Below are 26,196 nucleotides of genomic sequence, written 5' to 3'. Positions count from 1 at the left end.
TTAGAGCGGGTACACACTGACATTGCGCGCATTCTTAGCGCCCTCTCTTGTAATTATTGGCCACTATACAGAGGAGAGGGATGGGAACTCTGCCCCTGCACACACTGACACTGTAATGGCCGAGAGCACACACAGTGTCAGTGTGTGTAGGATTGAGGATTTTGATCCAGCATTGCTCCAATGTGTGAAATGTCATTCATCATAAGGATAGGGACAGAGAATGATAATTGAAGGGGTGGAACAGTGAACTGAGCACATGGCTCAATGAGGCCCTCTCATTTACATATCTTATAAAACTGGCTAATTTCTTAGGCCACATTCACACTTCCATTGTTTCGCTTCCGTCGCAATCCGTCTCCTTGAAGAATTACAGTATCCTGCAAAATATTTTGCAGGAGTCTTCCCCCCCACCCCCCACCCATAGACCTCTACTAGTGACAGATTGCGATGGATGGCCTTGCGTTGCATCCGCTGCGTGACAGATCAGTCGTTTAGTGACTGACCGTCAGGTGGAAGCAACACTGAATGTAACTATTTTTGGAGCGGAAAAAAAAAAATGCACTCCGCAGAATTCCGTCGCAAGCTATAATGGATGTCTATGCTGCTGGATTCCATCATACTCTACTGAGGATGGCCAGCATGTTTGGCACACCCATTGGGCTGTCCCAAACACAGACGGATCCATCAGAAAAACGGACACACTGCGGATGTAAGGCTAGGTTCACATTTCCGTTGTTTTCCATCAGTCACATGCGTTGCTTGACGCTTGTGACTGATGCGTTTTACAACGGATGACAAGAATAAGAATTCATTGTCGGATTCCATTGTAAAATGTGAGAGAGAGAACGATCAGCTGATCACTCTCATTAGCTGGCCGCCGGGTGATCAGCTGATCGCTCACAGAAGCCGGCCGCCGGGTGATCAGCTGATCGCTCACAGAAGCCGGCCGCCGGGTGATGAGCTGATCGCTCACAGAAGCCGGGTGATCGCTCACAGAAGCCGGCCGCCGGGTGATCGCTCACAGAAGCCGGGTGATCACTCACAGAAGCCGGCCGCCGGGTGATCGCTCACAGAAGCCGGCCGCCGGGTGATCGCTCACAGAAGCCGGCAGCTGATGGTTCGGCCGCTGAGAGAGAGCATGAGCAGTGGAATCCTAATGGTTCCGCTGCTCAAAAAAAACGTTACTCTGCGTTCCTGCCGCCCGACGGTCAGTCGTTCCACGACTGATCAGTCGGGCGGAGGATGCAACACAAGGGCATCAGTCACAATCCGCCGCTCATACAAGTCTATGGGAAATAACGGAATTCGCCAAATGGTTTATCAGAGCAGCGGATTGTGACTGATGCAAAACAACGGAAATGTGAACCTAGCCAACAGATTAGTTTTTTTTCACAGGATTCCTGTGAAATAACCCATCTACTGCGTCAGTTGACATCTAAAAAATGATGAATCCGTTCTTACGTCGCAACGACTAACCTGACTGATTTAAAACAACAGAAGTGTGAATGTAGTCTTAGATGCCATCGTTGCTATTGACCATATCCTCTAAGGAGTTAACCATGTCAGCCCTGCTAACTCCCTAGGTGAGAGAGGGAGGCCTTGGCAGGACCATCCCAATGAGGATCAATGGATGCCTTTTGACATCCTAATGAAAAGTGGCTCGTCCAGTAGAATGGGAAAAAAAAATAAGTATTTCTTCAGCGCTCTATTGGGAGACCCAGACGATTGGGGTATAGCTACTGCCCTCTGGAGGCCACACAAAGCACTACATTAAAAGTGCAAGGCCCCTCCCCCTCTGGCTATACCCCCCCCGTGATATCACGGGTTCTCCAGTTTTAGCTTTGTGTGCGAAGGAGGTCAGACATTCCATGCATAGCTCCACAGATTTTAGTCAGCAGTAGCTGCTGACTGTTTCGGATGGAAGAAAAGAGGACACATATAGTGTTCCCAGCATGCTCCCTTCTCACCCCTGGATGGTGTTGTAAGGTTGAGGTACCTATTGCTGGTACAGGGCTGGAGCCTGACATGCTGTTTTCCTTCCACATCCCCTGGTAGGGCTCTGTGGAAGTGGGATCCTGCCGGCCTCTCAGCTCTGATGCCGGGCTCCATCCACAGACCCATTAGAACCTGATGGAGACGGAGCAGGAGTACGATCAGGGACAGGCCCTGCATCATACAGGTACTCTGTGTCCCCGGCAGGCACAGACACACTCCGGGCTGGCTGGGTGTTGTAGTGCGCCGGGGACCGCAACGTGGAGTTGGTGTCCCTACAGATTACTGGGGGATTGTTTGTGTTTGGGAACGCAGCGCCGACCCCCTCTGGACCGGGCGGCGCTGCTGTGACTTGTGGTGCGCCGGGGATCCGCCGTCCGCGCTTTTACGGCGGCGGCGGTTATAAATTGAGTCCCCGGCTTTTTGGGCCTAGGACGCCGGCAGCTCCGTTTCGTTCCCGCCCCCCACCCTGTCATTCAGGGTAGGGGAGAGACGCTGTTCGCTAGCAGCGACGAGGGCTGGAGCCTGTTTTACATGCTCCAGCCCTCTCACTTGGCACAGAGGGAAGCAGGCTTCCCGCTCTTGGCCAGGAACGCCCAGGGCCCGCCCCCCTTCCTCTCTCGAGACGCCGGCAGCCATTACATGCATGCCTGGCTGGAGGAAGGACGCAAGGCTCTGGGAGACCTGGACTAGGGGCTATCTGGCGACCACACACCCGCTTTTTAAGCGGGCGGTAAGCGATTTTTCTGTGCTGGTCCCTCTAGTGCCTCACTGTGTATCAGTGTACTGGGTACAGATATATAGATATTGTATTTCTTGCACTGTGAGGTGCGCTTCTGGCTGCATATCCCAGATCGCTCTGTGGAAGCAGCAACATGTCATCCTCAAAACGCAAGGCGGCCAAGGCAAAAAGGGCTGTGTATACTGCGTGTGCTGCATGTGGGGCTAATCTACCAGCAGGCTCCGATGACCCCCATTGTGTGCAATGCTCCGACCCGGTGCTGCTTCGCCAGCCGGAGTCGGGAGAGGTAGCGACCCAGGCTGAGACGCTTGTAAGTTCTGCCCCGGTGACAGGGACGGACTTTGCAGTTTTTGCAGATAACATGTCTGTATCTATGGCAAAAATCCTTGAAACCTTGCAATCTATGCATGGGGCTCAGTCCCTGGGCACGGCGAGGCCTCTGTCCTCAGGTCCCCCTTACTTGGAATGTATCCAGCCCACAGGGGGGTCCCCGGCTTCACAGGCCGAGGATTATGACTCAGATGATGGCCCCAGCCACCCTAAGCGAGCTCGCTGGGAAAGACCCTCGACGTCTTCACACTGCTCAGGGTCTCAGCGCAATCAGTCTCCCTGTGATGTGTCTGATGAGAGTGATCAGGAATCCACTCTTGGAACCCCTCTCAACCTGGATACCCCGGATGGGGATGCCATGGTAAACGACCTTATCTCAGCCATCAATAGGCTGTTGGATATTTCTCCCCCAGCCCCTTCAGCAGAAGAGGCGGCTGCGGAGCAGGAAAAGTTTCGTTTCCTTTATCCCAAGCGTAAATTGAGTGCTTTGTTAGATCACTCTGACTTCAGAGAATCAATCCAGAAGCACGACGCTCACCCAGAAAGGCGTTTCTCTAAACGATCTAAAGATACGCGTTTCCCTTTCCCCCCTGAGGTGGTCAAGCGCTGGACACAGTGTCCAAAGGTAGACCCCCCGATTTCCAAACTTGCAGCTAGATCCATAGTTGCAGTGGAGGATGGCGCTTCACTGAAAGATGCCAATGACAGACAGATGGACCTTTGGTTAAAATCTGTCTATGAAGCTATCGGCGCGTCGTTTGCTCCGGCATTCGCAGCCGTATGGGCACTCCAGGCTATTTCAGCTGGCTTAGCAAAAGTGGATGCTATCATGCATCCAGCAGTGCCGCAAGTGGCGCACCTTACCACGCAGATGTCGGCGTTTGCGTCTTACGCGATCAATGCGGTCCTAGAATCTACCAGTCGCACCTCAATGGCGTCCGCCAATTCGGTAGTTTTGCGCAGAGCCTTGTGGTTAAAGGACTGGAAAGCAGATGCTGGTTCTAAAAAATGTTTAACCAGTTTGCCTTTGTCTAGAGATAGACTGTTTGGCGAGCCATTGGCTGACATCATTAAGCAGTCCAAGGGTAAAGACTCCTCTTTACCACAACCCAGAACATCCAAACCTCAGCAGAAAAAGTGGCAGCAGAGGTTTCAGTCCTTTCGAGGTTCGGGCAAGACACCATTTACCTCGTCCAAAGGGACTCAGAGGACGCAAAGAAACTCAGATTCGTGGCGGACTCACACACGCCCCAAGAAAGCAAATGGAGGTACCGCTTCCAAAGCGGCTACCTCATGACTTCCAGCCCCCCCCCTCCGCATCGCCGGTCGGGGGCAGGCTCTCCCGCTTTTCCGGCATTTGGATGTCACAGGTCAAAGACCGGTGGGTGACGGACATTTTGTCTCGCGGGTACAGAATCGAGTTCAATTCTCGTCCTCCAGCTCGGTTCTTCAGAACCTCCCCACGTCCAGACCGAGCAGATGCTCTGCTGCAGGCGGTGGATTCCCTAAAAGCGGAAGGAGTGGTTATCCCAGTCCCTCCTCAGGAACAAGGGCAAGGGTTTTACTCCAATCTCTTTGTGGTTCCAAAAAAGGACGGCTCGTTCCGTCCTGTTCTGGACCTAAAACGGCTCAACAAACATGTGCACGCCAGGAGGTTCCGGATGGAAACCCTCCGCTCTGTCATTGCCTCAATGTCCAGAGGAGACTTCCTTGCCTCAATAGACATCAAAGATGCTTATCTCCACGTGCCAATTGCTACAGAACATCAACGTTTTCTACGTTTTGTGATAGGAGACGACCATTTTCAGTTCGTAGCTCTTCCATTTGGTCTGGCGACAGCCCCACGGGTCTTCACCAAGGTCATGGCGGCGGTGGTAGCAGTCTTGCACTCTCAGGGACACTCGGTGATCCCTTACCTAGACGACTTATTGGTCAAAGCTCCCTCTCAGGAGGCATGTCAGCACAGCCTGAATGCTACGCTGGAGACTCTACAGTCTTTCGGTTGGATCATCAACTTTCCAAAGTCGATCCTGTCACCGACTCAGTCACTAACGTATCTTGGCATGGAGTTTCATACTCTAGCAGCGATAGTGAAGCTTCCGCTGGACAAGCAGCGGTCACTACAGACAGGGGTGCAATCTCTTCTGCAGGGCCAGTTGCATCCCTTGCGGCGCCTCATGCATTTCCTAGGGAAGATGGTGGCAGCCATGGAAGCAGTTCCCTTTGCGCAGTTTCATCTGCGTCCACTTCAATGGGACATTCTCCGCCAATGGGACGGGAAGTCAACGTCCCTGGACAGGAAAGTCTCGCTTTCCCAGACGGCCAAAGACTCTCTACAATGGTGGCTCCTTCCCACCTCATTGTCTCAGGGAAGATCCTTCCTGCCCCCATCCTGGGCAGTAGTCACGACAGACGCGAGTCTGTCAGGGTGGGGAGCAGTATTTCTCCACCACAGGGCTCAGGGGACGTGGACTCCGCAGGAGTCCACCCTTCAGATCAATGTTCTGGAGATCAGAGCAGTGTATCTTGCTCTACTGGCCTTCCAACAGTGGCTGGAAGGAAAGCAGATCCGAATCCAATCGGACAACTCCACAGCGGTGGCATACATCAACCACCAAGGAGGGACGCGCAGTCGGCAAGCCTTCCAAGAAGTCCGGCGCATTCTAATGTGGGTGGAGGACAGAGCATCCACCATATCCGCGGTTCACATCCCAGGCGTAGAAAACTGGGAAGCAGACTTCCTCAGTCGCCAGGGCATGGACGCAGGGGAATGGTCCCTTCACCCGGACGTGTTTCAGGAAATCTGTCGCCGCTGGGGAGTGCCGGACGTCGACCTAATGGCATCCCGGCACAACAACAAGGTCCCGGCATTCATGGCGAGGTCGCGCGATCAAAGAGCTCTGGCGGCAGACGCCTTGGTTCAAGATTGGTCGCAGTTTCAGCTCCCATACGTGTTTCCGCCTCTGGCGCTCTTGCCCAGAGTGCTACGCAAGATCAGATCCGAGTGCAGCCGCGTCATACTCGTCGCTCCAGACTGGCCGAGGAGGTCGTGGTATCCGGATCTGTGGCATCTCACGATCGGTCGACCGTGGTCACTGCCAGACCGACCAGACTTACTGTCCCAAGGGCCGTTTTTCCATCAGAATTCTGCGGCCCTGAACCTGACTGTGTGGCCATTGAGTCCTGGATCCTAGCATCTGCTGGATTATCTCAGGGAGTCGTTGCCACAATGAGACAAGCTAGAAAGTCGAATTCGGCTAAGATCTACCACAGAACGTGGAAGATTTTCTTGTCCTGGTGCTCTGCTCAGGGAGTGTCTCCCTGGCCATTTGCATTGCCCAAGTTTCTTTCCTTCCTGCAATCGGGGTTAGAAAAGGGCTTGTCGCTCAGCTCCCTTAAAGGGCAAGTTTCGGCACTATCCGTGTTTTTTCAGAAGCGTCTAGCACGTCTTCCTAAGGTGCGCACGTTCCTGCAGGGGGTCTGTCATATTGTGCCCCCGTACAAGCGACCGTTAGATCCATGGGATCTGAACAGGGTACTAGTTGCTCTCCAGAAGCCGCCCTTCGAGCCTCTGAAGGAAGTTTCCTTTTCTCGGCTGTCGCAGAAAGTGGCGTTTCTTGTTGCGATCACATCGCTTCGGCGAGTGTCTGAGCTGGCAGCTCTGTCATCTAAGGCTCCCTTCCTGGTGTTCCACCAGGACAAGGTTGTGCTGCGCCCCATTCCGGAGTTTCTTCCTAAGGTCGTATCCTCTTTTCATCTTAATCAGGATATTTCCTTGCCTTCCTTTTGCCCTCATCCGGTTCACCGGTATGAAAAGGCCTTACGTTTGCTAGATCTGGTGAGAGCACTCAGAATCTACATTTCCCGCACGGCGCCCATACGCCGTGCCGATGCACTTTTCGTCCTTGTCGCTGGTCCGCGCAAGGGGTTGCAGGCTTCTAAAGCCACCCTGGCTCGATGGATCAAAGAACCAATTCTAGAGGCCTACCGTTCTGCGGGGCTTCCGGTTCCTTCAGGGCTAAAAGCCCACTCCACCAGAGCCGTGGGTGCGTCCTGGGCATTACGTCACCAGGCTTCGGCTCAACAGGTGTGCCAGGCGGCTACCTGGTCCAGTCTGCACACTTTCACCAAGCATTATCAGGTGCATACCTATGCTTCGGCGGATGCCAGCTTAGGTAGAAGAGTCCTGCAGGCGGCAGTGACACCCCCGTAGGGGAGGGCTGTTTTGCAGCTCTAACATGAGGTATTTATTTACCCACCCAGGGACAGCTTTTGGACGTCCCAATCGTCTGGGTCTCCCAATAGAGCGCTGAAGAAGAAGGGAATTTTGTTACTTACCGTAAATTCCTTTTCTTCTAGCTCTTATTGGGAGACCCAGCACCCGCCCTGTTGTCCTTCGGGATGTTTTTTTGTTGTTTGCGGGTACACATGTTGTTCATGTTGAACGGTTTTTCAGTTCTCCGATGTTATTCGGAGTTAATTTGTTTAAACCAGTTATTGGCTTCCTCCTTCTTGCTTTGGCACTAAAACTGGAGAACCCGTGATATCACGGGGGGGGGTATAGCCAGAGGGGGAGGGGCCTTGCACTTTTAATGTAGTGCTTTGTGTGGCCTCCAGAGGGCAGTAGCTATACCCCAATCGTCTGGGTCTCCCAATAAGAGCTAGAAGAAAAGGAATTTACGGTAAGTAACAAAATTCCCTTCTTTGGGCCCCATATGCCATAGTAACAGGCAGCAAATTCATTAAGCAACGTATGGTTCTTAATGGATTTCGCTCAGGTTTTCAGCTGCTGTGCATCTCTGCAAGAATTGCGTGCAAGTCGGGAACTAGAGTCCGTTTCTGGAGTAATTGAAGACCCTTTTTTGGTGTAAAATTTGGGTGAATTTGTTGGATGAGTCTGGTCGTGCTAATTTCTGAACAAGCTCTCCTTAATTTTCCAAAATGGAGCAGAGGCCACTCAATTCCGCGTTGGGCGATGAGCCCCCTTGATGTCGGTACCAATGCTGAAGTGACCGGCCCATGCTTTGTTAGTATATGTAGAAATTAATGCATCTGTGTCTTTGCCTTTTTTAGTGACTATTTCCTAATTTTCTCAGGTGAAGAGCTTTATCGAAACACAGAAGGCTTTGCTGACCGAAATTCAGAACGGTTGCAGGAGAAACTTTGTCTTGGCCAAAGAGAAAGAAGAACGTCTCCAACATTCAGTATCGATGGCCGAGATTGCCAGCACTGGCGAGGAGGAGGACACGAGCACTGCCCCGGAGGAGATCAGCCATGCTACTGAGGACTCGAACACTGCCAATGAGAATAGCAAACCTCATTCAGATAACCAAGAAGCAGAAGAGGTCGCCCCTTCCCCGGAAACTCCGGCTCAGGATTCTGACTCTGATACGGAGGACGAAGAAGAGATTAAAGAGGCAAATGAAAAGCCTCATGAGCAGCCTGTGCAGAGCGCGCCGGCTCCAGTGGCCGTTTCTAGCCCGGGTAGAGGCCATAAAGTCTTTTTGGTCACAAGGGTGGAAAATCCAAGTACGGATGGAGAAAAGGGAGTTCAGGAGAAGAATAAAGGACCTTCAGTGAGGGGAGAAGCTACGTCTGGAAGTCCGATCCTTGCCAATGGACTTGAGGCTGAATTTGGAAGGGCACCAACATGCTGTGATAACAAGGGTGGGTGCCGTGTGGGGTCTTAGATTCCAGGCCATGACTTGCCATTATGTGAATATTTAGTACAGCAGACATGTCAGGAGAGTGATCATGTGAAGATTCAATTTAGGATATACACTGTTGTGTAAATTGCAGGGCACTAGGGGGAGCGTGACACCATAAAGAACACAAAAGTGAATAATAATATTCACTTATGTAGAGCCATTAATTCCACAGTGCTTTACAGCCATCAGCATCACTGTCCCCATTGGGACTCGCAATCTAAATTCCCTATCAGTATGTCTTTGGAGTGTGGGAGGAAATTGGAGAACCTGGATGAAACCCACGCAAACACGGGGAGAACATATAAACTTCTTGCAGATGTTGTCCTTGGTGTCTTTGTTGTGCACCACCCATTAGGCACAGCAAGGTATCTGTGGGCACCGGATCTGCTGCTCTATACTATGACATAGAACTTGGCTCATTGCTGTTAGTATTTAGCGAAGTTTTCTGTCTCAATAATGTTCAATTTGTGTTATATGGATCCCTATACCTTGTCCATAGTATTCTATCTACCCCTTCTGAACCTTCTTGTGCCTTGGATTTTAACCACTTGATGACCAGGCTGTTAGCGCCTTAAAGTGGTGTTATGGTTCCCGGGAGGGAACACCCCAAATCCCCCCCCACATTTCCCCCGCACGTCCCCGGCTCCAGCTGCCGCTCCCAGTGTCTTTTTATTGTCTGCAGTTCTGGCGTCACATTAACGGTTTCAGCCGATAACTCTTTCGCAGCTCAGGTCTAGATGACAATGACGAGCCGCTGAACTCCGTTTTTAGATGATGTGCTGTTGACGTGTAGTCAGTACCACAGAAAATAACATCCACTGCAAGTAGCGGTGGAGACTCGCCGGGAGGGAGCGAAAATAAGGGTTTTTTTTGGGGGGGGGGGTTAATCAAATTGCAGCTTTGATAAAAAGGTTCTTCTGAAACCAGAAAACCCTCTTAATCTGTCAATTTTTAAAATGCTTGTCCGCATCTTAGAGCTATAACTTTCTTTATCGTTCCTTATGGGAGACCCAAACCATGGGTGTATAGCTTCTGCCTCCGGAGGACACACAAAGTACTACACTCAAACGTGTAGCTCCTCCCTCCGGGCTATATACACCCCCTGGATGACAATCTAACCAGTTCAATGCTTTGTGTTTCAGGAGGTACACACACTTGCATTCTCTGAAATTTTTTTTTTTAATTTTAAAGATTTGGAAGAAAAGCGGGTCCAGTCTGGACTCCCGGCATGTCCCTTCACACCCCACTCTGTCGGCGGTGCTGTTAAGGTTGACTTATAAGGCTGGAGCCTTCACATGCCGCGCTCCTTCACATCCTCTGAGAGGCTCTGGGTTGAAGTGGGAGCTTCCACGGTCCTCTCTGCTCGCAGAAGACCGGTCTCCATCCGCAGCCCTGTCTGGTTCCTGCTGGAAGGAGCATTTACCCCCCTCTCCAGGGACATGGCCCTGCGTCTCAAAGCTAAGTATTGAGACGTTTTTTCAGGGGTCCCGGGTATTTTTACTAGGGGGACAGTATGTGTTGTATCGTTACTGTACATTCCGGCCGGTTCTGGGGGTTTCCCCTGAGAACCGCGCCGAAGGTGCCTGCTCGTCGGCCGCACTTTAAAATCTAGGCCCCGGCTTCAGTTTGGGCCTAGTTTCGATTTCGGCTCCTCTGCATGTCATGCATACAGTATGCATAGCGCGGCGCCGCCCACCGCTCGGCCAGCAGGGGGAGGACACTCCTCTCTGGGGAGATGTTTCCTCCCCTGTATCTCTCCCTGGCCCTCCGTTTTCCCGCTCTTGGGCTAATACACGCCCCCCCTCCTCCTCCCAGCGCCATTTTCTCAGCGTTCTACACTGACGGCGCTGGATGCTGCAGCTGCTGCTGTTTGGGAAGGCTGACGCTTCACTGGGGCTTGGAGCTGTGGAATCCGGAGGGCACACAGAGAGCGGGCTGGTAAGCCACAACCTCTGGTTGTGGGCTTTTTATTATACGCTCTCAGGGCATTCTACAGGAGTGTATTCTTGCTGCAGAGCTGCCACCTCAGCAGCATGTCTGTCACCCGAAGCAAGGCTGCAAACATGTACGCTATATGCACTGCTTGTAAGCTGAACCCCCGGCTTGGGTAGCTTCCTTCTCACAAGCTATTTCCCAGTCTTTTGCCGACTCCATGGGGCAGTTGTCCCGGACACTGCTGTCCATGCATCAGCCCCCTTCTCAGGGTGCCTCTGCTGCTCCGAGCTCTGCAGAGCTCTCAGAGCATGTCCTAGGACCCCGTCCCCCTAAACAGAGACGCAGGGACCCTTCTCCTTCCTCGTCCCACGGCTCTGATTCACGAGCCGAGGTGCAGGGCGAGGAGGACTCATTTACTGTGGGCTCAGACGCTACCTCTATGTACCCCATTGACTTGTCTGAGGGTGATGCGGATGTCAGTGACTTGATTGCGTCCATTAACTCTGTACTGAACCTCAACCCACAAGAGTCAGAGGAACAACCCTCTCTGGTAGAGGTACACCAGTTTACCTCTCCTAAGAAACCTAGGAGTATGTTTTTTTAACCACTCCAGCTTTCACACCACTGTTAACAAGCCCAGGGCCTGTCCTGACAAACGTTTTCCGAAGCGTAGTTCAGATGACCGTTTTCCCTTTCCACCAGAGGTGGTTAAGGAATGGGCACAGTCCCCAAAGGTAGACCCTCCGGTGTCCAGAATCTCAGCCCGCACAGTCGTAGCTGTGGCTGATGGCACTTCTCTTAAGGATCCCACTGACCGCCAGGTTGACCTTCTGGCCAAGTCTGTATATGAGGCGGCAGGAGCCTCGTTCTCCCCGTCTTTTGCGGCAGTGTGGGCTCTTAAGGCAGTCTCTGCCTCTCTGGCTGAGATACATTCCCTCACCAGGGACTCTATTCCTGAGACGGATACCTTAACTTCTCAAGCTTCGGCTTTTGCATCCTACGCCATGTCTGCCATCCTGGAGGCTTCTCACCGCACGGCGGTGGCCTCCGCTAACTCCCTTGCGATCCGCAGGATCTTGTGGCTTCGAGAGTGGAAAGCAGACGCTTCCTCTAAGAAGTTCCTTGCGAGTCTCCCTTTTGCTGGGTCCCAGCTGTTTGGGGAACAGCTGGATGACATAATTAAGGAAGCTACTGGCGGGAAGAGTACTTCCTTGCCACAAACTAAAGCCAAGAAACCTGTCCAGGGCAGGAACCAATCGAGGTTTCGTTCCTTTCGTTCCTCTAACTGGTCATCCTCTAAGCCCTCGACCTCGTCCACTACCGCAGCCAAGGATCGTAAACCCAACTGGCGCGCAAAGCCGCGTCCTCAAAAGACCGGAGGAGCCGCTGCCACTAAGGCAGCCTCCTCTTGACTATCTGGCTGCGCCAGCAACGTCCTTGGTCAGTGGCAGGCTCTCCCACTTTGGCGACGTGTGGTTTCAACACGTCTCCGATCAGTGGGTGCGGGATATCATCTCCCACGGCTACAGGATAGAATTTTCTTCCAGCCCGCCAAACAGATTTTTTCTGTCCACCCCCCCCCTGCTCCAAGGCCGCCGCCTTCTCTCAGGCCGTGGCATCCCTGCAGGCCAACGGTGTAATTGTTCCGGTTCCCGCCCGGGAACGGTTCAGCGGTTTCTACTCAAACCTCTTTCTAGTCCCCAAAAAGGACGGTTCCTTCCGGCCCATCCTGGATCTCAAGCTTCTCAACAAGCATGTTCAGGTGCGGCACTTTCGCATGGAGTCTCTGAGATCGGTCATTGCCTCAATGACCCAAGGAGATTTTCTGGCATCCATCGACATCAGAGATGCCTATCTGCATGTGCCTATTGCGGTTTCACACCAGCGTTGGCTACGCTTTGCAATCGGAAAGGAACATTTCCAATCCGTGGCTCTCCCCTTCGGTTTAGCCACGGCTCCTCGAGTATTCACCAAGGTCATGGCAGCAGTGGTTGCGGTCCTGCACCTCCAGGGGTTGGCAGTGATTCCTTACCTGGACGACCTTCTAGTCAAGGCCTCATCCAGTGCAGACTGCCAGCGGAGTGTCTCTCTCACTCTCGCCACGCTAGTTCAGTTCGGGTGGCTAGTCAACCTGCCCAAGTCCACTCTGACCCCGACCCTGGTGCTTTTGTACCTAGGGATGCAATTCGAGACTCTGCCGGCACTTGTCAAGTTGCCCTTAGTCAAACAGCAGTCCCTTCGGCTGGCGGTGCGCTCTCTGCTGAGGCACCGCCGTCATTCCATCAGACACCTCATGCAGGTGCTGGGTCAGATGGTGGCGTCAATGGAAGCGGTTCCCTTTGCCCAGTTCCATCTGCATCCCTTGCAGCTGGACATTCTCCGCTGTTGGGACAAGCGGATCTCTTCCTTGCACAGGCTGGTGGCTCTGTCATCGCAGACCAGGAGCTCCCTTCAGTGGTGGCTTCGGCCCCTCTCTCTGTCACAGGGACGCCCCTTCCTGACTCCGTCCTGGGTGATCCTCACCACGGATGCCAGCCTCTCCGGTTGGGGAGCAGTATTTCTCCATCACCGAGCACAGGGCACTTGGACTCCGTCCGAATCAGCCCTCTCGATCAATGTGCTGGAGATCAGAGCTGTGTTTCTAGCTCTCCTAGCCTTTCACCACCTGTTGGCGGGCAGGCACATTCGAGTTCAGTCGGACAACGCGACAGCGGTTGCCTACATCAATCACCAGGGCGGGACTCACAGCCGTCTGGCGATGTTGGAGGTTCAACGAATCCTCCAGTGGACGGAGGACTCAAAGTCCACCATATCTGCAGTCCACATCCCAGGCGTGGAAAACTGGGAGGCCGATTACCTCAGCCGTCAAACCGTGGACAGCGGCGAGTGGGCCCTGCATCCGTCAGTGTTCAGATCAATCTGCCGCAAGTGGGGCACTCCGGAAGTGGATCTAATGGCATCCCGACACAACAACAAGGTTCCGGTTTACATGGCTCGCTCCCACGATCCTCAGGCCGTCGCAGCAGACGCACTGGTTCAAGATTGGTCTCAGTTCCGTCTGGCCTATGTGTTTCCCCCTCTGGCACTCTTGCCCAGGGTTCTGCGCAAGATCAGCATGGAGGGCCGTCGAGTCATACTCATTGCTCCGGACTGGCCCAGGCGAGCTTGGTACCCAGACCTGCTCCGTCTGTCCGTAGAGGTGCCGTGGCATCTCCCGGACCGCCCAGACCTTCTCTCTCAAGGTCCGTTCTTCCGCCAGAATTCTGCGGCTCTCAGATTGACGGCGTGGCTCTTGAGTCCTGGATCCTGACGGCTTCAGGCATTCCCTCTGAGGTCATCTCCACTATGACTCAGGCTCGGAAGTCTTCTTCGGCCAAGATTTACCACAGGACTTGGAGGATTTTCCTGTCCTGGTGTCGCTCTTCCGACCGTGCCCCTTGGCCGTTCTCCTTGCCGACCATCCTGTCTTTTCTACAGTCTGGTCTCCAGCTAGGACTGTCCCTCAATTCCCTCAAGGGACAGGTGTCGGCTCTGTCGGTATTGTTCCAGCGGCGTATCGCCCGACTGGCCCAGGTGCGCACCTTCATGCAGGGCGCATCTCACATCATTCCTCCTTACCGGCGGCCCTTGGATCCCTGGGACCTTAATCTGGTCCTCACGGCCTTACAGAAACCCCCCTTTGAGCCTCTCAGGGAGGTTCCCTTGTTTAGACTTTCACAGAAAGTTGTTTTTCTAGTAGCCATAACTTCTCTCAGGAGAGTTTCGGATTTGGCTGCGCTCTCTTCGGAATCCCCCTTTTTGGTGTTTCACCAAGACAAGGTGGTTCTTCGTCCGACTCCGGACTTTCTCCCTAAGGTGGTGTCTCCTTTCCACCTTAACCAGGACATTTCATTGCCTTCTCTTTGTCCGGCCCCTGTGCATCGCTTTGAGAAGGCGTTGCATACTTTGGATTTGGTGCGAGCGCTCCGAATCTATGTGTCACGCACCGCCGTTTTTAGGCGGTGCACCTCACTTTTTGTGCTAACCACTGGTCAGCGCAAGGGTCTCGCTGCTTCTAAACCGACCCTAGCTCGTTGGATCAGGTCGGCTATCACCGATGCCTACCAGAGTTCTCAGGTGCCTCCCCCGCCAGGGATTAAGGCGCACTCGACCAGAGCTGTCGGTGCCTCCTGGGCTTTCAGGCACCAGGCTACGGCTCAGCAGGTTTGTCAGGTTGCCACGTGGTCCAGTCTGCACACTTTTTCGAAGCACTACCAAGTGCATGCTCATGCTTCGGCAGATGCGAGCTTGGGTAGACGCATTCTTCAGGCGGCTGTCGCCCATTTGTGAAGTTAGGTTTTGCCTACTTCTCAGTTGGTTTATTTCCCACCCATGGACTGCTTTGGAACGTCCCATGGTTTGGGTCTCCCATAAGGAACGATAAAGAAAAAGAGAATTTTGTTTACTTACCGTAAATTCTTTTTCTTATAGTTCCGACATGGGAGACCCAGCACCCTCCCTGTTGCCTGTTGGCAGTTTTTTGTTCCGTGTGTTTCACCGGCTGTTGTTAGTAGACAGAGTTACGGCTATTCCGAGTTTTACTCTATCTCTACTTATGGGTGGATGTCCTCCTTCAGCTTTTGCACTGAACTGGGTAGATTGTCATCCAGGGGGTGTATATAGCCCGGAGGGAGGAGCTACACGTTTGAGTGTAGTACTTTGTGTGTCCTCCGGAGGCAGAAGCTATACACCCATGGTTTGGGTCTCCCATGTCGGAACTATAAGAAAAAGAATTTACGGTAAGTAAACAAAATTCTCTTTTTTTTCCCAATGCACAGCTCAATTTTTTTCCCAATGCACAGCTCAATTTTTTAGTGATCTGGTTGTATGAGGAGACCCTGTTTTAAGAGGAAAGGAGAATGTTTATAATAATAATTAATAAAAAAAAGCTCTATTCTTTTATATATATATATATATATATATATATATATATATATATATATATATATATATATATATATATATATATATATATATATATATATATATATATATATATATATATATATAAATGTATGTGTGTATATAATATATATTTCTTTATCGTTCCTATGGGAGACCCAGACCATGGGTGTATAGCTTCTGCCTCCGGAGGGGACACAAAGTACTACACTCAAAAGTGTAGCTCCTCCCTCTGAGCTTATACACCCCCTGGAGAACCAGATCTAGCCAGTTTATCGCTTTGTGTTCAGGAGGTCATACATCCACACATGCATTCTCATCTGATTTTTGATTTTTGGAAAGAGTTTGAAAAAAAGCGGGTCCAAGCTGGACTCCCGGCATGTCCCTTCTCACCCCACTGTGTCGGCGGTGCTGTTAAGGTTGATTGCAAGGCTGGAGCCTTACATGCCGTGCTCCTTCACCATCCCTCCTGGGCTCTGGCTTGAAGTGGGAGCCAGCACGGTTCTCCATGCTTGGCAGGAGACCGGTCTCCATCCGCAGCCCTTCAGGATCCTGCTGGACCGGAGCACTCATCCCCAGGGATTTGGAACCCTGCGTCTCGGCAAGCTAAGTACCTGAGACGTTTATATATTGGGGGTCCCTGCACTTTATTGTTGTGGGAGAGTGTGCTGAGTGTATTTTGTGACATTTCCGGCGGGTTCTCTGGCTGTCGCCGGAGAACCGCGCCGATGGTGCCTGCGCGCCGGCCGCACCGCTCAAATCTAGGCCCCGGATTCGCCGGAGGCCTAGTTTCAGTTTCACTGCCCTCGCATGTCATTCATGCAGAGGGACAGCGCGGCTCCGCCCAGCGGCCGTTCTGCATAGGGGAGAGACACTCCTCATTGAGTACATGTCTCCTCCCCTATAAGTCTCTATGGCCCTCCAGATCCCGCTCTCAGAGATGAGTCCCGCCCCCTCTCTTCGCTCCGGCGGCCATTTTCCCAGCGTTTTCCCTGCGATCAGCTCTGGTCGGCAGCATCCCTGCTGAGGTGCTTGGGGGTCCGGGCTTCGGGATCTGGAGGGCACACAACACCGCTCCAGCGGTTTGGTAAGCCACAACCTCTGGTTGTGGACCTCTGTATATACTCTGGGGGTCATTCTGGCAGAGCCCTCACTCCAGCAGCATGTCACACACGAGGAGCAAGGCTCCAAAGCTGTTTTCAGTATGCACTGCATGTAAGCTCCTACTGCCGGAACCGAGCACCTATCCACATTGTGATGCCTGCTCTAATCTGACGATGCCTCAGCCTGGAATCGCCCCCCCAGGGGTCTCTCAGGCTGCTCCGGCTCCTGTGGCTGACCCCCCGGCTTGGGTAGAATCCTTAACCAGGTCTATCTCCCAGTCTTTTGCTGACTTCATGGGACATCTGTCCAGGACTTTGCTGAGCATGCATCAGCCCCCTTCAGAGGGTGCCTCTGCTGCTAGGTCTCTCTCAGGACCGGAGCTCACAGAGGATTCATCATCTGGTCCCAGACCCCGTCCTTCAAAGAAGAGACGCAGGGCTCCCTCTCCTTCCTCGTCCCGCGGCTCGGTCTCAGAAGCTGACTCGCAGGACGAGGAGGATGCCTTTACTGGGGGCTCGGAGACTACCTCCATGTGCCCCATTGGTCTGTCCGAAAGTGACTCAGATGTTAGTGATTTGATTGCGTCCATTAATTCTGTACTGGATCTCAATCCGCCAGTATCAGAGGATCAACCCTCTCTGGCAGAAAAGCACCAGTTTACCTCGCCTAAGAGGACAAAGAGTGTGTTCTTTAACCACTCCAGTTTTCAGGCCGCTGTGTCCAAGCCCAGGGCCTGCCCTGACAAACGCTTCCCAAAGCGTGGTTCTGATGACCGTTTTCCCTTTCCACCTGAGGTGGTCAAGGAGTGGGCTCATTCACCAAAGGTAGACCCCCCGGTGTCTAGACTCTCAGCTCGGACCGTTGTATCAGTGGCTGATGGCACCTCACTTAAGGATTCAACTGACCGCCAGGTTGACCTTCTGGCCAAATCTGTATATGAGGCGGCAGGGGCCTCGTTCTCCCCGACTTTTGCAGCAGTGTGGGCTCTCAAAGCCATCTCTGCTTCTCTGGAGGAGATGCATTCCCTCACTAAGGAATCTATGCCTGAGATGGTTACCTTAACTGCTCAGGCTTCAGCTTTCTCATGCTATGCCATGTCTGCCATGCTGGAGGCTTCTCACCGCACTGCGGTGGCTTCGGCTAATTCCCTCGCTATCCGCAGGATCTTGTGGCTTAGAGAGTGGAAGGCGGATGCTTCTTCAAAGAAGTACCTTGCTGGACTCCCCTTTTCTGGGTCCCGGCTGTTCGGTGAACAGCTGGATGAAATTATTAAGGAAGCTACTGGCGGGAAGAGTACTTACATGCCACAAACCAAAACCAGGAAACCTGTCCAGGGTAGGAATCAGTCGAGGTTTCGTTCCTCTAACTGGTCACCCTCTAAGCCCTCGGCCTCGTCCGCTAACTCGGCTAAGGACCAAAAATCCAACTGGCGCACAAAAGCGCGTCCACAGAAGACCGCAGGAGCGGCTGCCACTAAGGCAGCCTCCTCTTGACTATCTGTCCGCGCCAGCAACGTCCTTAGTCGGTGGCAGGCTCTCCCACTTTGGCGTCGCGTGGTTTCAACACGTCTGCGATCAGTGGGTGCGGGATATCATCTCCCACGGCTACAGGATAGAATTCTCTTCCAGCCCGCCAAAAAAAATTTTTTCTGTCAACTCCCCCCTGCTCCAACTCCGCCGCCTTCTCACAGGCCGTGGCATCCTTGCAGGCCAACGGAGTAATTGTACCGGTTCCCACCCGGGAACGGTTCAGAGGTTTCTACTCAAATCTCTTCCTAGTCCCCAAAAAGGACGGGTCCTTCCGGCCCATCCTGGATCTCAAGCTTCTCAACAAGCATGTTCAGGTGCGGCATTTTCGCATGGAGTCTCTGCGGTCAGTCATTGCCTCAATGACCCAAGGGGATTTCCTGGCATCTATCGACATCAGAGATGCCTATCTGCATGTGCCAATTGCAGTTTCTCACCAGCGTTGGCTGCGTTTTGCAATCGGAGACGAACATTTCCAATTCGTGGCTCTCCCCTTCGGGTTAGCTACGGCCCCTCGGGTATTCACCAAGGTCATGGCAGCAGTGGTTGCGGTTCTGCACCTCCAGGGGTTGGCAGTGATTCCTTACCTGGACGACCTTCTTGTCAAGGCTTCATCCAGCGCAGACTGTCAGCGGAGTGTCTCGCTCACTCTCGCCACTCTAGCCCAATTCGGGTGGCTTGTCAATCTGCCAAAATCCACTCTGACTCCGACCCAGAGGCTCACGTACTTAGGGATGCAGTTCGAGACTCTGCCGGCTCTTGTGAAGTTGCCCTTAATCAAACAACAGTCCCTCCAACTGGCGGTGAGCTCTCTGCTGAGGCCCAGCCATTATTCCATCAGGCACCTGATGCAGGTGCTGGGTCAGATGGTGGCGTCAATGGAGGCTGTTCCCTTTGCCCAGTTCCATCTGCGTCCTCTGCAGCTGGACATTCTCCGCTGTTGGGACAAGCGGCCTTCCTCCTTGCACAGGTTGGTGGCTCTGTCGCCACAGACCAGGAGATCCCTTCAGTGGTGGCTTCGGCCCCTCTCTCTGTCTCAGGGGCGCTCCTTCCTGGTCCCGTCCTGGGTGATCCTCACCACGGATGCCAGTCTATCCGGCTGGGGAGCGGTATGTCTCCACCACCGAGCGTAGGGCACCTGGACTCCATCCGAGTCAGCCCTCTCGATCAATGTGCTGGAAACCAGAGCCGTGCTTCTGGCTCTCCTAGCTTTTCACCACTTATTAGCGGGCAAGCACATCCGAGTCCAGTCAGACAACGCGACAGCGATTGCCTACATCAATCACCAAGGCAGGACACGCAGCCGCCTGGCAATGTTGGAGGTACAACGCATCCTTCAATGGGCGGAGGACTCCAAGTCCACCATTTCCGCAGTCCACATCCCAGGCGTGGAAAACTGGGAGGCAGATTATCTCAGCCGTTAAACCGTGGACGGCGGCGAGTGGTCCCTGCACCCGGCAGTGTTTCAGTCAATCTGCCGCAAGTGGGGCACTCCGGACGTGGACCTAATGGCATCCCGTCACAACAACAAGGTTCCGGTTTACGTGGCTCGCTCCCACGATCCTCAGGCATTCGCCGCGGACGCTCTGGTTCAAGACTGGTCCCAGTTTCGTCTGTCCTACGTGTTTCCCCCTCTAGCGCTCTTACCCAGAGTTCTGCGCAAGATCAGCCTGGAGGGCCGTCGAGTCATTCTCATTGCTCCGGACTGGCCCAGGCGAGCTTGGTACCCAGACCTGCTCCATCTGTCCGTAGAGGTGCCGTGGCATCTTCTGGACCGTCCAGACCTTCTCTCATAAGGTCCGTTTTTCCGCCAGAATTCTGCAGCTCTCAGATTGACGGCGTGGCTCTTGAGTCCTGGATCTTGACGGCTTCTGGTATCCCCCCTGAGGTCATCTCCACTATGACTCGGGCCCGTAAGTCTTCCTCTGCCAAGATCTATCACAGGACTTGGAAGATTTTCCTGTCCTGGTGTCGCTCTTCCGGCCATCCTCCTTGGCCTTTTTCCTTGCCGACCCTTCTGTCCTTTCTACAGTCCAGTCTGCAGCTGGGACTGTCCCTCAACTCTCTCAAGGGACAAGTCTCAGCTCTGTCAGTACTGTTCCAGCGGCGTATCGCCCGGCTGGCTCAGATCCGCACCTTCTTGCAAGGCGCGTCTCACATCATTCCGCCTTACCGGCGGCCCTTTGATCCCTGGGACCTCAATTTGGTTCTCACGGTTTTGCAGAAACCCCCCTTTGAGCCTCATAGGGAGGTTTCTTTGTTTCGTCTTTCACAGAAAGTGATCTTTCTAGTGGCCATAACTTCCCTCAGGAGAGTCTCTGATTTGGCTGCGCTCTCTTCGGAGTCACCTTTTTTGGTTTTTCATCAAGACAAGGTGGTTCTCCGTCCGACTCCGGACTTTCTTCCTAAGGTGGTCTCTCCTTTCCACCTTAACCAGGACATTACCCTACCTTCCTTTTGTCCGGCTCCTGTTCATCGCTTTGAAAAAGCGTTGCATACTTTGGATCTGGTGCGTGCTCTCCGGATCTATGTGTCTCGCACCGCTGCTCTTAGGCGGTGCACCTCTCTTTTTGTGCTAACCACAGGTCGGCGTAAGGGCCTCTCTGCTTCTAAGCCGACCTTAGCCCGTTGGATTAGGTCGGCCATTTCGGATGCCTACCAGTGTTCTCAGGTGCCTTCCCCGCCGGGGATCAAGGCACACTCGACCAGAGCTGTCTGTGTCTCTTGGGCTTTCAGGCACCAGGCTACGGCTCAGCAGGTCTGTCAGGCGGCCACTTGGACTAGCCTGCATACCTTTTCAAAGCACTACCAAGTGCATGCTCATGCTTCGGCAGATGCGAGCTTGGGCAGACGCATCCTTCAGGCGGCTGTCGCCCATTTGTGAAGTTAGGCTCCGCCTACTTCTTAGTTTTTCTGTTTATTCCCACCCATGGATTGCTTTGAGACGTCCCATAGTCTGGGTCTCCCATAGGAACGATAAAGAAAAAGAGAATTTTGTTTACTTACCGTAAATTCTTTTTCTTATAGTTCCGTATTGGGAGACCCAGCACCCTCCCTGTTGCCTGTTGGCACTTCTTGTTCCGCGTGTTATCACCGGCTGTTGTTGTTGACAGAGTCTCCGGTTGTTCCGGTTCTTGCTCTGTTTTTACTTGTGGGTGGCTATTCTCCTTCAGCTTTTGCACTAAACTGGCTAGATCTGGTTCTCCAGGAGGTGTATAAGCTCAGAGGGAGGAGCTACACTTTTAAGTGTAGTACTTTGTGTGTCCTCCGGAGGCAGAAGCTAAACACCCATGGTCTGGGTCTCCCAATACGGAACTATAAGAAAAAGAATTTACGGTAAGTAAACAAAATTCTCTTTATTATGTAATATATATCATTTGTGTGTGTGTGTATATATACATACACACACACATATATATATATAATGTGTGTGTGTGTGTGTGTATATAATATATATATTGTGTGTGTGTGTGTATATATATATGTATGTATATGTATGTATGTATGTATATATATATATATATATATATATATATATATATATATATATATATATATATATATATATATATATATATATATATATATATATATATATATATATATATATATATATATATATTTCTTTTTCGCTCCTAATTGGGAGACCCAGACAATTGGGTGTATAGCTATTGCCTCCGGAGGCCACACAAAGTATTACACTTAAAAGTGTAAGGCCCCTCCCCTTCTGGCTATACACCCCCAGTGGGATCACTGGCTCACCAGTTTTGTGCTTTGTGCGAAGGAGGCAACACATCCACGCATAGCTCCACTGTTTAGTCAGCAGCAGCTGCTGACTATGTCGGATGGAAGAAAAGAGGGCCCATATAGGGCTCCCAGCATGCTCCCTTCTCACCCCACTTCATGTCGGAGGTGTTTGTTAAGGTTGAGGTACCCATTGCGGGTACGGAGGCTGGAGCCCACATGCTGCTTCCTTCCCCATCCCTTTTTACAGGGCTCTGGGTGAAGTGGGATTCTATCGGTCTCCAGGCACTGAGACCGTGCTCCATCCACAGCCCCTGGTATCTGCTGGACATGGAGCGGAGTATCTTCAGGGACATGGCCCTGCTACATGGAGGTACTCTGTGTCCCTGTGGGGACCGCGCAGACACACGGCAGCACTGCTGGGTGTGTTAGTGCGCCAGGGACAGCGGCGCTGTCCGCACTAGTGCCATCGCACACCACAGCGTTGCTGGGTGTGTTAGTGTATTGGGTGACTACTGCGCTAACCGCCGCTGCCACTTTTATTTAAGGCGCCGCTGGGATTTGTGGTGCGCCGGGGACTTCCGCGCCGGCCAGCACTGATATGCCGGCCGCGCTTATTAACTCGAGTCCCCGGCTTCTGGGCCTAGTCTCCCTTCGTTACCGCCCACAGGCCTGACAGTCAGGGTAGGGGCGTGACGCTGCATAGCACAGCAGCGCTGAGAGCTGGAGTATGTTTTGCATACTCCACCCCTCTCACTGTGTGCACTGTGAAACCGGATTCCCGCACTTTCTCAGGCACGCCCACGGCTTCCTTCTCTACAAGGACGCCGGCAGCCATTAGTGTCAGTTTCTGTACGATACAGAGACAAGTGTGGAAGACCCTGGCATTCTGATAGTCACACAATCGCTGCAACAGGCGTTAAGCAGCACCTGTGGTGCTAACCCCACTAGTGCAGAAGTGCACTTATAGATATGCTTGTACTATATACATTGCACTGTTTGGTCGCACGTTGTATATGCCCTCCTGGATTGTGCGGAGGAGTTATCAGCATATTCTCTGTGTAAAACAAAGGTGCAGAACCACATGTTTTTCTATGCAGCCGGTACAGCATGTACGGCTATACGGCCGGCAGGTTACATAGACCCCCATTATGTCTAACTCAGCCGGAGTCTCTGCTAATGGCCAGAGGATGAGGACGGTGTCTGCAGTATTTACTGACAGATTTTCTGAGACTATGGCTATGATACTAGAAGCCTAGCAGTCCGGACATGTCTCTCACAACATGGGCACTGTTGAATCATTGATCCATGGCCCCCCTCAGTGTGAACAACTAACAGCTCCAGAAATGTCACACGCATCCCAGAGTCACGGCTCTGCACAGACGTCAGTCCCAGACAGCCTAAGCGGGCTCACTATGAGCGGCCCTCGGTTTCATCAGGGTCCTAGCAGAAGGACTCTCTGTGTAATGAGGCGGAAGTAGCGGCTCAGGATTCTGATCCTGAGACCGCTCTCAATCTGGATACACCTAATGGTGACGCCATAGTGAATAATCTTATAGCGTCCATCAATAGAATGTTGGTTATTTCTCAGGGTGCACTCTACAGCTCCTCCAGTGGAGGAGTCAGCTTCACGTATTTTTCTGGACCACTCTGCCTTCAGAGAGGCAGTCCAGGAACACCACACTTATCCAGATATGCGCTTCTCCAAACGGCTTAGGATACACGTTATCCCTGCCCCCTGACGTGTCAAGGACTGGACCCAGTGTCCCAAGCGGCATCCTCCAATCTCCAGGCTTGTAGCTAGATCCATAGTTGCAGTGGGAGATGGAGCTGCACTTAAAGATGCCACTGACAGACAGATGGATCTCTGGTCTAAATCCATCTATGAGACTGTCGGCGCACCGTTGGCCCCAGCATTCTCACCCTTGGGGCACTCCAAGCTATTTCAGCTTGTCTTACACAGATTGACACGGTTACACGTACATCTGTGCCGCAGGTGGCATCCTTAACCTCTCAAATGTCTGCATTTGTTTCTTACGCGATTCAGGTTGCCCTAGACTCTGCGAACCGTACGGCAGTAGCCTACGCTGCTCCGTGTTTTTAAGCAGAGCCTGGTCTGCTCGTTAAGTAAATGGAAGGCAGATTCTGCTTCCAAAAAAGGTTGCTTAACCAGTTGCCTTTTTCTGCTGACCGACTGTTTGGTGAGCGTTTGGATGTAACCATTAAACAGTCCAGGGGTAAGGATTCATCCTTTCCTCAGCCCGGACACAACAAACCCCGACAGAGCAGGAGGCAGTCGTGGTTTCGGTCTTTTCGAGGCTCGGGCAGGTCCCATTTTTCCTCGTCCAATGTGGACTCAAAAGGATCAGAGGAGCTCAGATTCTTGGCGGGCTCAGTCACGCCCAAAAAAGAGACAGTCTGAAAACCCGCTTCCAAGGCGGCTTCCTCATGACTTGCGGCCTCCTCTCTCCGCATCCTCGGTCGGTAGCAGGCTCACCCGCCTTGGCGATATTTAGCTGCCATAGGTCAATGACCGTTGGGTGTGAGACATTCTGTCTCACGGGTACAGGATAGAGCTCACTTCTCGTCCTCCAACTCGATTCTTCAGAACTTCTCCACCTCCCGGCCGAGCCGCTGCTCTTCTGCAAACAGGGTGCACTCTATAGGCAGAAAGAGTGATGACCCCCGTTCCTCTTCAGGAACAAGGTCACGGTTTTTACCCCAAATTATTTGCGGTGCCTATAAGAACGGGCCGTTCCGTCCCGTTCTGGATCTAAAACTGCTCAGCAAGCTCGTGGACACCAGGCGGTTCCGGATGGAATCCCTCCGCCATGTCATCGCCTCAATGTCCCAAGGAGATTTCCTAGCATCATTAGGCATCAAGGATGCTTATCCACACGTGCCGATTGATCCAGAGCACTAGCGTTTCTACGCTTCGTTATAGCAGACGAACACCTTCTGTTCGTAGCTCTACCTTCCGGCTAGCGACAGTCCCACTGGTCTTCGCCAAGGTCAGGGCAGCAGTAGTCACAGTCCTGCACTCTCAGGGTCACTCTGTGATCCCATATTTAGACGATCTACTTGTCAAGGCACTCTCTTAGGAAACATGCCGACACTGCCCGAACGTTGCGCTGGAGGCTCTCTAGAGTTTTGGGTGGATCATCAACTTTTTGAAGTCAGATCCGACCCCGACCCTATCGCTAACATATCTAGGCATGGAGTTTCATACTCTCTCAGCGATAGTGAAGCTTCCGCTAGACAAACAGCATTCACTACGGGCTGCAATCTCTTCTTTAAGAACCAGTCGCACACATTGAGACGCCTCATGCACTTCCTACGTAAGATGGTAGCAATGGAGGCAGTTCTTTTCGCGCAGTTTCATCTGCGTCCACTACAATGTGACATTCTCCGCCAATGGGACGGGGAGTCGACCTCCCTCAACAGAGTCGTCTTTCTTTCTCAGGAGGCCAAGGAATCTCTACGGTGGTGGCTTCTTCCCACCTCATGGTCAAAAAGAAGGTCCTTCCTATCCCCATCCTGGGCGATAGTTACGACAGACGCGAGTCTATCAGGGTGGGGAGCAGTTTTTCTCCACCACAGCGCTCAGGGTACGTGGACTCAGCAAGAGTCCACCCTTCAGATCAATGTTCTTGAACACAGAGCAGTGTATCTTGCCCTACAAACCTTCCAACAGCAGCTGGACAGCAAGCAAATCCGACTTCAGTCGGACAACTCCACAGCGGTGGCATACATCAACCACCAAGGAAGAACGCGCAACCGGCAAGCCTTCCAGGAAGTCCGGCAGGTTCTGATGTGGGTGGAAGACACGGCATCCACCATATCCACAGTTCACATCCCAGGCGTGGAAAACTAGGAAGCTGACTTCCTAAGTCGCCGGGGTGTGGCCGAAAGGGTATGGTCTCTTCACCCGGACGGGTTTCAGGAGATCTGCGCCGCTGACAGAGGCCGGACGTCGATCTAATGGCGTCACGGCACAACAACAATGTGCCAGCTTCATGGCACGGTTTCACAATCATCGAGCTCTGGCGGCAGACGCCTTAGTTCAGCATTGGTCGCAGTTCCAGCTACCTTATGTGCCACCTCTGGCATTGTTGCCCAGAGTGCTGCGCTAGATCAGGACCGACTGCGGCCGCGCCATCCTCGTCGCTACAGA

General features: G+C 52.7%; 1 protein-coding gene across 2 annotated transcripts in view; it reads left to right on the top strand.

The window, feature by feature from the left end:
• PPP1R37 (protein phosphatase 1 regulatory subunit 37) overlaps positions 1-26,196 on the top strand; it is a 98,247-nt gene that overhangs the window by 64,122 nt on the left and 7,929 nt on the right. For both annotated transcript variants that reach the window (XM_075323680.1, XM_075323681.1), the window contains one exon: positions 8,161-8,731. In XM_075323680.1, coding sequence (XP_075179795.1) covers positions 8,161-8,731 — 571 coding nt within the window. The remainder of the gene's footprint in view (positions 1-8,160; positions 8,732-26,196) is intronic.

The sequence above is a fragment of the Anomaloglossus baeobatrachus genome, chromosome 9 (assembly GCF_048569485.1).
Source record: "Anomaloglossus baeobatrachus isolate aAnoBae1 chromosome 9, aAnoBae1.hap1, whole genome shotgun sequence".
Classification (NCBI taxonomy): Eukaryota; Metazoa; Chordata; class Amphibia; order Anura; family Aromobatidae; genus Anomaloglossus; species Anomaloglossus baeobatrachus.
This window is presented reverse-complemented; position numbering and strand designations above follow the sequence as displayed.